This window comes from Strigops habroptila, chromosome 10 (assembly GCF_004027225.2).
Source record: "Strigops habroptila isolate Jane chromosome 10, bStrHab1.2.pri, whole genome shotgun sequence".
In the NCBI taxonomy this organism is placed as follows: Eukaryota; Metazoa; Chordata; class Aves; order Psittaciformes; family Psittacidae; genus Strigops; species Strigops habroptila.
Window position 1 is genome coordinate 23,133,845 of NC_046359.1, and position 14,679 is coordinate 23,148,523.

Here is a 14,679-nt window from a genome sequence, read left to right on the forward strand (position 1 = left end):
GATTTTTGCCCTCCTAAGCATTGAACTTCTGCAGTGTTCTAACAGAACATTTTCATCCTCCTGAGAATGTGAATAATGTAAAATCTCCAGTAAGTAGTGCTCTTTGTCTTGGCATCTCTTTGCACGATGTGAGAAATGATCTGAGTTTCCATGAATCACAAATCATAATTTATAATTGTGATGGCTATAATAAATTTTCCTCAAGTATTTCATGTCATAATTCCCCTTTGAAAATTAGATAAATGAGAGGGAGCATTCCTTTCTCAGTGTTGAAATACATCCTTGCTTAATAGCTTTTGTTTTATGTTTGGATGCTTTAGTCCTTGACTATTCATAGATTTTCATCATTTAACAGAAATACATCATCTGTGAGCTTTTCAGAAGGATAACTCATTATTTCTTTTAAGTCATTTTAGTTTCTAAGCAAGAAAGTCCTGTCTTAAATGTCAAATGCTGTTCTGAATAATGGTTGAATGTAGTAAATGTGCTGGGTTTATGTCTTTGTATCTAGCAGTAAAATTGGCAATCAGTAATCACTATTTGGTCATAATCTTCCTCATGAAATGCTCAACTGTTTTCGTTTTTTCCACATTATATCCATATTTATCAACCAAAAATTATTCTTTCCCATTAAGCAAAACTTTACGGTATTGTTGTATGAAAGCTGGTTTTATTGCTTCATAGTTTTCTGGCATTGCTTCACTGCAAGATTAAGTATTTTGACCAGTGGATTTTAGAAGTCTGGGTATGTCTCAGTTTGTCCCAGAGGTCTTTTTTACAGGAGCACTTGGGTTGACAAAGAGCTGTTGAAACAAGTTTGTTGTTTGGATTGTAAATATAATTTTTTGCCCCCTCTTTTTTTTTTCTTTAAGTATGTTTACCAAAAGAGCATAACTAAAGATCTAATTACATATCCAAAAGGTACTAAAATATTTACAGTACATGAAAAAAGCATTGAATATCTGATCTAAGTCATAGGAAACAAATTCAGAAAAGCCCTAATTATTCTGTATATTTAATTCTCTGTATTTGTCACCTGCCTTCTAATGTGTATACAGTTTCTGAATTTTAGACACTGATTATATACGTTTTCTTCAGCAGGAACGCAGCTTTTTTTAGTAATTCTGTATTTATGTATTACTGAGTATGCTGTTGCAGAACAAGGCTGTGACAGTTGCTGTCGTAATACATCCCAAATTAACTTGGACTGCAGTTCTTTCTTGTGCAGCATTTTTCAGGCATTATTGTTAGAAAATGTAATTTGGCGGTGGACAGCTTCAAAAATAGTAAAGCCACTTCAAGTTTTGAAGCTTCAAGAATTATGTAGCTTTTCTGTTAGACAAGTATTTTGATATCACTGCCCCCAAAAGTAAAGATTTTAAAGCATTTAGAATTAGATGTTAAGTTGCATGAAAGTTTGAATTAATTTAATGATGAATCTGGAAGTTTTAAAGAAGTCTCCGAATATTAGAGGGTCCACAAAAGCTTCTTGTAGAAGCTTTATAAAATGCCCACTTTTTGTTTCATAAATACTAAGCATTGAAACTCTTTATCTGTGTGACTGAGTTCGGTGATAAGGAATCAAAGGAACTTTTCGATGATAAATTTTCCTAATTATTCATAATTTATAAAATAAGCTTATGAATAAAGTAAGAATTTTGTAATTGTACAACCACAGATACACACATGTAGTTGCTGTTACTTTTACAAAGCGTTGCTCTACTTTCTTCTTGAGTAAATAACATAGGTAAGCCCAGTTCGATTTGGGCCATATGCCTGCTGAAGCCTTAGAAACCATTGTCATAGTGAGATGAGACAGCAGGATTGTTTTCCCTACAGACGTAATTTTAATTCTTGCCATCGTTGTCTCCAAACACTTTATTTACAAGCAGCTGAACTATTACACCTGTGTCTTTGCGCCATCAGGCACTTCTGTGCCTGACCCAGAAGCCAAGACCCACCCAGGCAGTCCCAAAACTGGTGTCCATACTTTGGCATTTACAAAGGTATACAAGTTGTATAAATAAAGGTAGATGCCCAGAATTGGCCATTTGTAAAATCTGTATTATCTATTTAATTTTTAATCCAAGATTAATGTGCTAATTTGTTGTTTCAGTATTGTGCAGTTTTTCATAAGGCCTTCCTTCTCCCTTTCTTTCTTGATGAGGTACTTAAATTTTGACATACTCCTAGTATACTTTTGTCAAGTGGAGGGCTAGGATAGTAGGTGTTCAGCAAATACAATAGGTTTCACTGCTATGTAGTTTGTAATTTTCATAAGCTCAGAAAGCAGAACAAAAAAGGGGCAAATGTGTTAGTTTTGATACCTGAAGAGAAAACTTTCTGTTTATAGAATATGCTGGTATGTACTTACCTTCTAAGCCTAAGCATGGGTCACGAGTGGCCTAAGCAAGAGACTGAAAAGCTAAGCAGGTGGAGGGTTAATCTCCTTACTTTCTTTTATAGGATAGAATATGATGTTGGTGCTTGGGTGTAGTATTAGAAGTAGGGCAAAGCAGAGGAAAATAACAGATATGAATACAGAAATGGTAGTATTTTCTTTATCTTTGACTACATTAAAATTAATTTGCATTAAGTATCATTTGGCAAAGCTTATGACAAACTATAACCTGCAGTCATAGATGCAGATGCTAAAGCTTGGATTTTTTATGGTATGAAGAAGGAATACATTAACGAGGCTGCATAGTTTGCTGAAGACTTGTTGACTTTTGCTAAATAAACCTACCCACAGAGCACATGGCCAGCAGGAGAATTATTGGAAGACGCGCAGAGCTAAGAGAGCAGCTTACGCAAGAGCAGTAGAGTTGTGACATCAGCTTGCTGATTATAAAGCATACTGAGGTAATGGACAGAAATAGAAGAAGGATAAGGAAAATGGAAATAGGTAGTTAGCCAGAGTGTGGAGAGGTCAGGCTGATGTGTGGGATTTTCAGAAGGAGTTTTCAGACTCTGGAGAAATTGAAGAAAAAGGACCCGAGAATCACAAGAACATCATGAAAGTAATGTCTGTCTGGAGTTTCTGTGTTAGAAAAGACTGAAAGGTACTTTTCCATTCATTCTCTTCTGTCTTCCTGGAATTGAGGTACCAATTGGGTAGCATGTGCTGGACCATGGCGATAGAGGCGAAGCGGGACATTTGACAGTATCAGTTTCCTTTGACATAAATCAAGCTAAACCCATATTAAATATGGTGAGCGCCTGTAATAAGTGGGACATCTTAAGACTTGTTAGAGGAGGGCAAAAGCAGGGTGAGATAATGCCACACTCAACATCTTATTCAGGGTTAGGTGACAGAGAAACATTGTGGTTAATGGCTTTTGTGAGCATTTGTGTGGAAAGGACTCTTGGGTGAATGGTCACCACTGGAGCCCGAGAGGAATTAACTAGGGATTGAGTCTGCAAACTGACAAGATCTCTAAACTTGAGAAGCAGGAGAAGACTACAGAAAAACTTGCCTAATCTTCCTGCCTACAAAATCATAAAGAGGAACATCAAATGTACCAGGATAAATCAAAGGAAGATGCTAACAAGGGTAGAAATGGTGGTACTGATAAGCGCACAGCAAGTAATCTGGTACTAAAATAGTAAGAACTAATGGTTTTGGTAGGGTTTAGTCAGTGGGAAACAGCTGGATGCCTAGTCAACAGTGGGACAAGACAGGCCACCAAAATAAACAAGCTATTATTATTGATGCAGTCCGTGAAACAGATTTTGCACAGATGAGAAGTATTGTGGAACAGTTGTGACTGGAACGCTAAAACTGGGAATGCTCTTGTTGGAAAAGATAGGTAAAAGGAAAAATGGTGCAGTTGCACTGTAAATTACTGATATGAAAGGCTGGGAAGAAGTGAGATGAAATATCATGGATAAAATGCTGCCTATGGATCAAGACTGTTTTGAAGGAGATGTTTTATTGGGGCCATTGATGTTAAGTGAGACAAGGAAGTACAAAATTAAATATAATCCTTTGTAAACAAGAAAATTCAGTTTTAAGTAACTTTGAGCTTGGTGGCTTTGTACATAACAACAAAACTTTCCAAACCTAAAAAACCCAACCAAAAGAACATAATAAGGACCATTGTATAAGATAAATCATTGTAGCTGACATAGTTTCAGAACCTTATGACCTTCGTATAAAATTTGTTGTAAGCAAAATAAGGGCTGTAGATAAAGAGTGTCTGAAACTAGCAGATGTTCAGGATGTGCTGTAGCTAAGTTAACTGATAAGTAGAAGGATGACAAGAAATCGCTCACTTATGTCAGCAGTGTTACCGAACTAATTAAACTGGCGTAAGCACTTCTCTACTGCGCAGACCTCAAAGACTGCCAGAACAAGAATTCAAGGAAAAGATAAGGTAATGAAGAGGAGGATGATGAAGAAATGACCACCAAAGGTCCCAAAGTCCACTACTGTAATAAAGTGCACATGCGGGAAGAATGTTCTAGGAATGTGATGTCATGTATAAACAACTTCATGAATATGTATACAATATAATGAATATGTATGACTAACGACAATATAATCACGGTTTGGTTGATGTTCGGATAGAACATGCTAGGAGGAGCTATCCCCTATGTTCTCCGGCGCCCCAATAAAGAATACCTGCTTGTCAACTTAAAACTTTGTTGACGAGTTTTTAACAAGTTCTACGAATCATTAAGTTTGAATATGGACAGGCCTATCTTCAGTGTTATTGAGGGGAGAGATCCTTATGGAATAAAATAGTTGCTGCACAAACAAAAGTGGGACGCTGTTATCAAGGGGTTTTTTTTAATAAGTAATGAGTATCTTGCTCTTTTCAGAAGACAGAGGTTTGGTTTGGTTTTTTGTTTGTTGTGTTGGTTGGTTGCTTGATTGTTTTCCTCTCAATAAGCTTGGCTCAGGAGATAATAGTTACAGTTTTACATAGTAAAGGACATTTTTTTGAGAAAGTAAGTAAACTATTCCATCCAGAATAAAGAGGGTGAGAATAGAAAGAAGGATGGGAAGGTCTGCCATTTATTTACCTCAGATGCAAAAACTACTTGGTGATTATGTTTTAACAAAAGGGATGATACTTTGAGGGAGGGACTTCAGACCAGTTGAATGAATAACAGATTTAAAAGCTGTATGATGAGATGGTTGAGAAAACAAATAGCGTTATGTCATAAAGAAAATGACATATCTGACGAGAAACCATAAGTATGTGATAGTATTTCCAGAGATTGAATACAGAGATAGGGTCTGGCTAAAAAGCAAAAGCTCCAACTCTTGTCAGCCATTGAAGAAAAGGACAGTAAAAAATGTGGAGATGATAAAGAGATTTAAATTCAGGCAGGCTCAAAATCAAAGCTGATAATTACCATCAGGACCATAGTGATGTTACACGTATTGAACATAGAAGTGAAGCAAGGATGTGTAATGGGATTGAATATATGGAAATGACATCCAAGGTGGAAAAAATCCTTTACAAACTTAATGTACTCAAGTCATGGATAATGACCATCTGAGTTTGATTAATAGAATGATTAGACTAAGGTTGATTAATAAAGTGGTAAAAACTCTGTGATGATTTCAGATTGACATGGTATACAAATCCCAAGCACAGGCTACCGATTGTACTACTTAATCTCGTACCAGAAATCTGAGTATGAGATGGGGAGAACGAATTGTAGTTTCTAGAGTTGTCTTCTCCCACTTTCATGTGGCAATAATGTAGTTGTTGCTCATGGTATAAAATTCCATCAAAACCATCTATGGTTTTGCTGTTTCCAGGCTGGATTAATGAATCTCTCAGTACTGTGGTTTTTGAAGGGGTCATTATCTATGGCAGCTCAAGCCTTGGGGAGAGGGTGTGTTACGTGGTGGTGGTGTGATCTGTTAAGCTTAATGTTTTTAAATGTTACATATGGAAGAACTCATGTATCATTTGGAGTTGTGACTTTTTGTTGATTTCTGCTGTAATTCTATTTTAAAACTTCCAAGACAGAAATTTGAGGCTTGAGTTAAACTAAGACACCAAATCTTTTCACTATGTTGCAAATATTCTGTATTTACAGATACTTTCTTTTACATTGTATGTATGTTGAAGATTATTAATGAAAAAGCATGCTCATTAGGCAGTGTTTTCTTGTTCACTTTATTGATTTATTGTTCTGTGATGAGATATTAGTTATGTAGTAAGGTTAGGATTCTAATTTTCTCACCATTATACAACCCAAATTTTGTTTCTTCCAGCATAATTCAGAAACACAGAATTCAGCAATTTTTAGTAACTTATTCTCTGTACTTCACTAGCAGGCAGAGCTATCAGCTTTTTTTTTTTTTGATGTATAGGAGAGTGCATAAACCATGGATTTTAATGTCGCCTAAAGTTGATTAGCTTTTACTCTTTTTTAGGGAATGTGTAATATTCATATGTTCTACCTAAATTTGCAGGTTTTGTTGGAACTCAGAACAGAGTACAGTGTTTTGGGAAGGGGGAGAATTCTACTTGCTAATAGTCATATTCTCTCCTACAGCATGTCATTTACATTAGGCTTTTCTGCTTAGGAAGTATAGAAAAGATACTGCCACAAATTTTTCAATAAAATATGTTGCTTTTGAAAAACTGCTTTTCACTGAATTAAAGTTTTTCTTTTGGAACAATAGAAATAATGATAGAAAAAAAAAAGCTGAAACAGGAACAAAATGTATTGATGGACTTAAAACATTTTCTGCCTTTCATCTCCCTCATCTCCTCAAAAAAATACTTTGCAGGACATTTTTAGGATTTTCTGGCTTTGCTCAGGCTTAGAGCGATTATTATTTTTAAATTTTCCAACTGCAGTTTACTACTTTGTCTGGTCTTGTAAAATGATTACACAAGGAATTGGAGAATTTTTCAGTTTAATTTTTCTTGCAACAGAATATAGAAAAATGTGCTTCTTCACGGCATTAGAACATTTCAACAGGATTGAAACTGCAAAATATGATTTGTTATATAGTTCACAGTCAAGTAAACTCTGTATTTAAATAATATCACCTTAAAGGTTTTATTTGAATCTGACTCCTTTTGGATTGCTTGGAACTGTGTAAAGGAATGCGATTTTATTAGTCTGTCCCTTTACTTGCTATAAATTTTCTTGGGGTAGGTTTCTGGATAATCTCTAGGAACAGGTCTCGAGATAATTTTATGAGAGAGAATGCAAATAAGATTGAATATTTTAAATATTCATATCAAAAATTAGGAGGTTAGGCGTTGATTTAAAGACTATATTATTGCTGTGTGTTGTGATTTTTTTTCTTATTAAAATAATGCAGCCACCTAATAAATCCCGTTAACATCCATAGCAGTTACAAGATGCTTAGCAGTTTAAATCACATAACTGATTATTTTATTTTACACAACAATTACTTCCATTATTGATACAGGTTGGCTAGCCAACTGTTGAATTTAGAGAGAAAGAAGTGAGCCTATCCATTTTTTTCTTTTGTTTGGGAGTCTTTGTGTTCATTTTCCATGCTGAGAAAGTTCTGAGAACCTGTCTAGCTCATTCCATAAGTCTTTAACTGAGTTATATGTGAGACTTGGATAGACGAATCGTGTGAAAGCAAGTAATTTAATATTCCTTTATTTATGTCTCTGTATTTAAATTTGCTAGCTTAGTGATGACTAGCATTTGAAGAGGTTTCTCCCTTATCTTGAAGTTTCTAACCAACTTTCTGGCCATAGCTACCTTTAATATTTTATCCTTCTTGCTATTGAATTTTGATATAAATAACTTCATTGTGGGTTTTCAGAGAAAAAGTTACTGCTGAAGCTGCTGCACTTTTGCTATGCAGAGGTTACTGTTCTCTTTCAAAGAGTTTCAGAAGAAAACACTTCAACAATCCAAAGCTCCACCAAAAGAAAAAAGAAAAAAATAGCCTGAATTGAATTGTACTTCAAGTCACAGTAATATTCTATATTAGAACTGTGTTTTCAAAAGAGCATGGTCCACTGTAATGTGTTTGTCGTTCTCTCTCTTTTAGTAAGAATTTTTATGCCCAATGCACATCAATATTATCTTACGGAAAGGCTAGCTAAAGGATTGAAATGTACTAGGCAAGGTCACTAATATTTGGCACAGTTTTACTCTGCAAGTCTTTTTTTTGGGATTGTAAATTTGATTCTTTTTACTGTTACATGCCCTTTGAAATTTTAATATCTTCAAAACTTTTTTATTATTATCTATAATAAAGAATTTTAACATAGATTTTTATTAGATTTTCTTACATGGAGTAATAAAAACACTAGTGTAAGCTTACTGCTGTTTAGTGTGTCTTTAATATAATTTCTCCTTTTTGTCAAGGATGCTTAAAATCCTGAATGCTTTGAATGTTATTTTTTTCAGGTTCATTAAGTCTTAAGAAAATACTAAATCAGAATATACTTTGCATTTACCAGGCACTTGCAGATCAGTTTGAAGATGTAAATACGTCAGTATCTGAACGCATGAAGATTTTCTACTGCTGTCAGGTGCCTCCACATTGGGCCATACAGGTGTGAAGCAATCCCATTTCAAGCTTTACTTTAGAAGTCTGTGGTTCTTTATATTATTGATACTGCATGACTCCAAAGTTAAGAGAGTGTGATAAGATCTTGAGCTGAAACACTGTAGAAATAAAGGCGTAACCTAACAACACACCAGGTTTTTCTGGCAAGAAATCAAGTTCCACAGTGTTTTGCTTTCATTTGTCTTGTTCTGTCATGCACAGAAGTAATTGCTTGCAGTGCAATTGTTCTTTACTTTGCTTTTTCCTCCAGTAAAAAATGGACCAGAACTTGCAAGCTTCCAACATCTCCTGCAAAAATAATCTTGAAACTCTCTTTCTATTTATTACTGTTTTACTTACTCTGTTATTTGCATCTTTCTCATCTTTGGGATGACCACTCACTTAGGGTTGTTTTCAGGAAGTGGATCATGGTCAAAGCAGCCAAATTAGGAGTCAAAAGTATACAGAAGTACTCCTCAAGTGGAGAAAGTTTTTTATTTTCAAGACATTCCCCTTTTTACTAGTGCTGACAGGAATTATTTTTTTTTTTCCAAAACTACACTGTTTATCTTGACAATAAGCTTTTTCTAGAACAGAGATCTACACATTAGAGTTTTGTCTTGTGATGTGATATTTAACAAACAGTTTGCATTACATACGTCCAGAGGTGTTCATGTTGATTACTTTTAATGGTCTTTTCTTTCTTTTTGATTTCTAACCTCAATGCATGTTGCTTTAACTAATCATATCTTCTCCTAGCATTCTCAAATTATTCCACACAGTCTTTCAACAGGTACTTAGTAAATGTGGTTTTCATTTCCAGTAGTCAGAGTGGCACTTTGCAATCCAAGCCGATTTTCCAAGCCAAAGATAGAAATACTAAAATAGGGATTTATAATTTTCCACTGGAAGATGGATGCAATCTTCTAGTAATGAAGAGTTGTTGCCTATATAAATTTTGCCAAATATGACTGAATAAATTTAATAAAACATGCATGAGATTTAGTTCCTGATATTGGCAAATGTAGGTTTTTTCCTAAGTGGTTAATATCAAGATAACAAATAATTACTTCATTAGACATTTTCAGAGTTCTATATTTTTGTCAAAGAACTGAGCCAGTTCTTAATTTTTCTGACTCGGAGTCTATTCCTGTATGGTAACTCCCTGGATTTGTAACAGGTACTGAACCTAAGTCTGTGGAGAGAGGTCCATGATATCTGCAGGGAACTTCAGGGAATCCATTCACAGTCACCAAAAACATTGCAGAGGTTCACTGTATGGGATCTCATAGCATCATTAGGTGTCCTTATCTGGAATGGTCCCATTTGTTTTTGAAAACCAAACTAAATATTTGTCACACATAGTAAATAAGTTATCCTTTCTTCAAAGATGAAAACCTATATGGGATTTTAATCTCCTCTTAAAAAAAAAAAAACAAAAGACCAAAGACAACTTTTCAAAGTCATGAAAACATACTTTGTTTATTTTTAAATTAAAAAGATTACTCATTTATTTTCATAAGCACACTGAAATAATAGCAGAATGTGAAATAACAAAGAGGCTGACTTATCTGTGATGAAAACTCAACTAGGAAGTTGAACCTGAACTCAAATACAATATTGATTTGACTGAAAAGTAGCACGCTTTGGCAGCAGCTATGTGGACAGTGATTTCTCACAAGTACCTGACAAAATTCTATCAGAGCCTTTCTCTCCATCTGTGTTTTTTCACAGGTACAGATTGCTGTGGCAAAGTATTTCTACAAGAGGCTTTAATGCCCTCCTTCAGCCTCTGTTTCCTGCACTCAGCATTCACAACACCCTGCTGCAGCTGCTCCCCAGCACATGGGCCATGTGGCTCATTTAATGGGCAGGAGTTCAGTTCTGTCAATTCATCCTTGACATGTCTGCTTCCATTTTTTGCATGACATCATAAGGTAGTTAAAAGTAATTAAGCTACTGACGTGAACAAAAGTAAAATTAAAACACTTACTGTTCTACTGATGGTTTATTTGGGTTTTTTTGAGGTATATACATTGTTTGAGGCTCCGGCTTGAAGTTTCAAGAGAATAATTGCATATTCTCTGTTTCTTGATGATGTCAGAAATGCCTCTAGTATCTTTTAAAAATGTAAATAGTATCTTCAGTTACCTGGAATTTCTTTTCTTTTCAGCGTCAGCTTGCAAGCTTACTCTTTGAGCTGGGATGCATCAGCTCTGCCTTACAGATATTTGAGGAGCTGGAAATGTGGAAAGATGCAGTAATCTGCTATGAAAGAGCAGGACAGCATGGAAAGGTAAGAAAAATGTTCTTTGTATAGCTTGTCTTGAAATAGGATCTGAATTCCGAAGGACTGTCTGGCTTCAGCTGTCAATGCAGAAAAGACTTTCACTTCTACAGGGATATCATGAGGAAAGTTTGTTTGGGTAAAAATGGGCACGTGATGTATCAGTCTCTCATAAACTGTGAATGCCAAAACAGAAAAAATTATTTGGGGTAATGACCTCATGAAGTAGAAATTGGTGAATAAGAAATAAGAAACAGGAAGGCTATGGTAGTGATTCTTGAAAATACTGAAGGAAAATTAACTGGATGTGCAGTAAGGTGTAATGTGGGTATCTCAAGAAAGCTCTTGTTCTCTGTCTGATGCAATCGCTCACACAGAAGGGCTCTAACAGGAACTTAAACTATCTAGCATTGCTTTCAGAATTTATATAGCTTTCAAAAATACTCATTTTCAGACAAAAATATGGTGGGGTTTGGTTGTTTGGTTTTTTTTTTTCCTTCCCTGTTCTTTCCCTCTCTTTGCTATATGGTAGCAGTAAATATACGAATGTGCCTTTATGATGCCATAAGCACAAATACTATGCTTAAACTAATTTAAGCTTATAGAATAGAGAGCTGTAACTTCAATTAACTGCAAAAAGGCAGAAATTTTTATACTTACATATTTTTTCTAATTGTCATGCACCAATGTCTAGATTTTGGTCATTATAAACTAACAGATATGTCTTGCTGGCAAATTCTGTGTCACATTATGCATGCCTTGGGGATAGCATGCTAATATCCAAGTCTTTTCAGTACAGTGGAGAAATAGAGGTCAATATTTTCCATTTCCTGGAAATGCATTCTGTCCTAGTTACATTCACAAACTGCCCTTAGGGAGTTATGGAAATGGCACTTGGAGAAAAGGACAGGATATCTGACACAGGAAACTGCTTAGAAATGCTTTCAGAATGAGGGCTTGTGCTGTGCTTTGAAAAACAGAAAATGCTAAGTACTAAGTAACAGTAGAGCTGGAAAAAAAGCTAGCTTCAGACCAAAAAAGTCAGGAAATTAGGAACATGTAGCTGTGCACCAAGGGGAGTGACTGACTGTGCTCCTTACCATAAAGCTTTCAGATCGTAAACTGTTCGTATTAATCAAAAAATGTTTTTATGTTTTTAAGCATGGTAGTTATTGTTTTAGAAGAGCACGAGAATCTACTACAGCGATATGTTGTTCAGTGGATGTTCATGTCATTGAAGAACTTAGCATATATCTGCCCAAAAGAACAAATTCTGTCAAATAAAATTCCACATGTTTTTCACTCACAAATGCTTTTATATTGAATCCCTGGATTTAAATACTGAAAAATCTAATAAAACAGCCAGATATCAGCAATATCAATATGTTTGATGAGTACATACACATCAAAGTATGTTCCTTCCTCCTACTTTTCAATTATGCACTGACAAAGAAACAGAGCATGTAGATAAGGCTATGTGACGCTCCACATTATGCACTTGGGAAATACACAATTCACTCAGTTACAACACAGCCCTGTAGCAGTACAAATTTTGCGTAGTAAATTGTTACTAACATTTAGCAAACTTTTTTGTGATCTTTTACTGTTATTAGATATGGCTCTATACGCACTTGTAAGAGCTCAGAAGCTTGCCTTTAAGTTGAGGAAATGCTTCCCAGGGGCAAAGTTGAGTAGTGCTATACTGATTAGTGCATGAGCCCATTCAAGAACTTGATTGATTTCCACTACATATCCTAACAGGATGGCAGGTAAGGACTCCCATATGTAACTACAAAATTGAGAAAGAGGAGTAAATGGCTTGCTCAAGGTCAAGTCTGCAGTGAACAGTGAAAAAGCACCACCTTTTATTTAAAATAGAGCCCTCTTTACTGACTGGGGATACCTGTGAAGTGCTGCCTGTTTAATTCCCATACCAACCATAGTAGTCCAGAAAGCAAGATAACAGCCTAAATCTTCTTCACTTTTAGATCAACTGGCCTTTGAACTGAGTATTGAACTCCATCCATTCTGGCACAGACCATTCTATGAAAAGCTGTGTTGTTCTAAATACATCCGTTTCAGTCAGCAAGAGTTATACAGTTTGGGGTTGGTTTTTTTTGCTTTTTAGATAAATTTAAGTGATAATTTTCTTATCAAAACTCATTTAATTTAGATGTAATTTTTGGTTATAAAGCATGCCGGTTGATCACTGTCTGTTTAATGGGTAAGAATAAATCTGTAGTGGTTATATTTCTTTTATGTACATTGTATGACCTATGTGGAAACTGTTTTTGATAATATTTTTTGTTGTTAAGATTTGGTTTTTTTAAAGGACCAGGGTTCTTATCAGAGATTAAATGGGCTTTGTTAAAAATAGTTTCTCACAAAGTTAAGAGAAAGGAATATTTTTCTTCACGAAAACCTAGGCAAAATAAGAATTCCAGTTTTAAAGTATTATCTGGTTTTGTGGAAAACAAATGACCAATATTTCGAGAATACAAATTTTTGTAGATTGTAGTTATGATACTTTGTATTAGCTTTAAAGATTTATGTAATAAAGATGTTTGTGACATGCCAGCAATGTGATCAGATAGCTAATCAGATGAAGAAAAAGTCAGATTTCTGCTTATTTAATTCTCTGTTTTATCTGTGTGCTGAAATATTTATGTTGGCAACAAAGTCTTGTAAGCTTAGACCAGAAAACATGAGTTTATGCTCTTAAATGTGAAATACAGTTAGTGAATAGTTAGCTTTCTAGTCTAGTGTATGATTAGTTCTAGGCACGGCCACAGCATAGGAATCTGAGCTTGAGAGTGCCCTACAGAGAAAGAGCCAAAGCAGCAGCATGCAATGCACTTTTCACCTCTTTGCTGCTGTTTACACAGCAGCATTTCAATCTTTTTTTCTTTATCTAAAGGGGGGAAATTACCTTGTGGTGCCTAATGTGATTACTTCACACATTAAAGCACCCTGTTCCCTCTGCTCTAGAAAAGATTATCTTAAAGATCTATTATTAATATGTCATAGCAGCTCATGGAGGCAGGGAAGGGGAAGTAAACGGCCCTTTAATCAAACCCTCTGCAAGTGCAGTTTGTCGTATTAGGTGAGGTTTTCTAGTGCTTTGACAAGGCTAATTCTAAATTTAAAGTAATATTTTCTTTGGCTTTCTTTGGAGAACTGTTCCATAGGCATTTAAAAACACTTGCCATTAAGTTGTTTTCCTAATATTCAGCCAATAATTTTCTTCTTAATTGGATTCCATTTTTGCTAGTTTAAGATCCCTTTAGAAATCTAAACAGTGCATCCCTTCTGCACATTTGTGTACTTCAAATGTTTGTATGCTTTACTGTTACTTTATTTTAAAAAATGATAGTAAGAATGACGTGTTAAAAATACTATGCATTAAATATTTCAGAACAAAGTAAAACAAAGTAATTTTTCTAAAGATTATTTTCAAACAAGATCAATTAATTTTACTGATTGAAAGAAGAGGAATAAGAGACTGCTTCTCTAGAGATCGTTTGAAGGGCAAAGAAAACATTTCTTACAGAAACAAGAAAAGCAGTAATAATTTAAATGGAGATATGAATTGAGCTTTCCTTTTAGGTAAAGTAGCTATGATAGAAGACTGACTAGTATTACACTGTGAAACTTTAATTCTGTGGCAGGCTGTGTTGGCTCTTTCGTGGTTCAGAGGGTTCAAACAGGTCTTTTCCAATAGAAAAATTATACTGAGCTGAATTATGGATGTTGCATTTTTGCAGCAGGGGACTGAGTTAAAGAGTTTGGTCTGAACAGCAGATCATCTGTGGAATGTATTTATCTTTTCAAAAAGCCACAGAAAGCAGACTATCTCTTGCTTAAAAGAGAAACA

At 35.1% G+C, this 14,679-nt stretch overlaps 1 protein-coding gene across 4 annotated transcripts in view; it reads left to right on the forward strand.

Moving 5' to 3' along the window:
* Positions 1–14,679, forward strand: part of TTC27 (tetratricopeptide repeat domain 27) — a 119,453-nt gene that overhangs the window by 78,148 nt on the left and 26,626 nt on the right. For all 4 annotated transcript variants that reach the window (XR_003993566.1, XR_003993567.1, XM_030499973.1 and 1 more), the window contains exons 11-12: positions 8,430–8,525; positions 10,692–10,814. Coding sequence is in view for 2 of the 4 variants with exons in the window: in XM_030499973.1 (XP_030355833.1) it covers positions 8,430–8,525; positions 10,692–10,814 (219 nt within the window). In the remaining 2 variants the exon portion in view is untranslated. The remainder of the gene's footprint in view (positions 1–8,429; positions 8,526–10,691; positions 10,815–14,679) is intronic.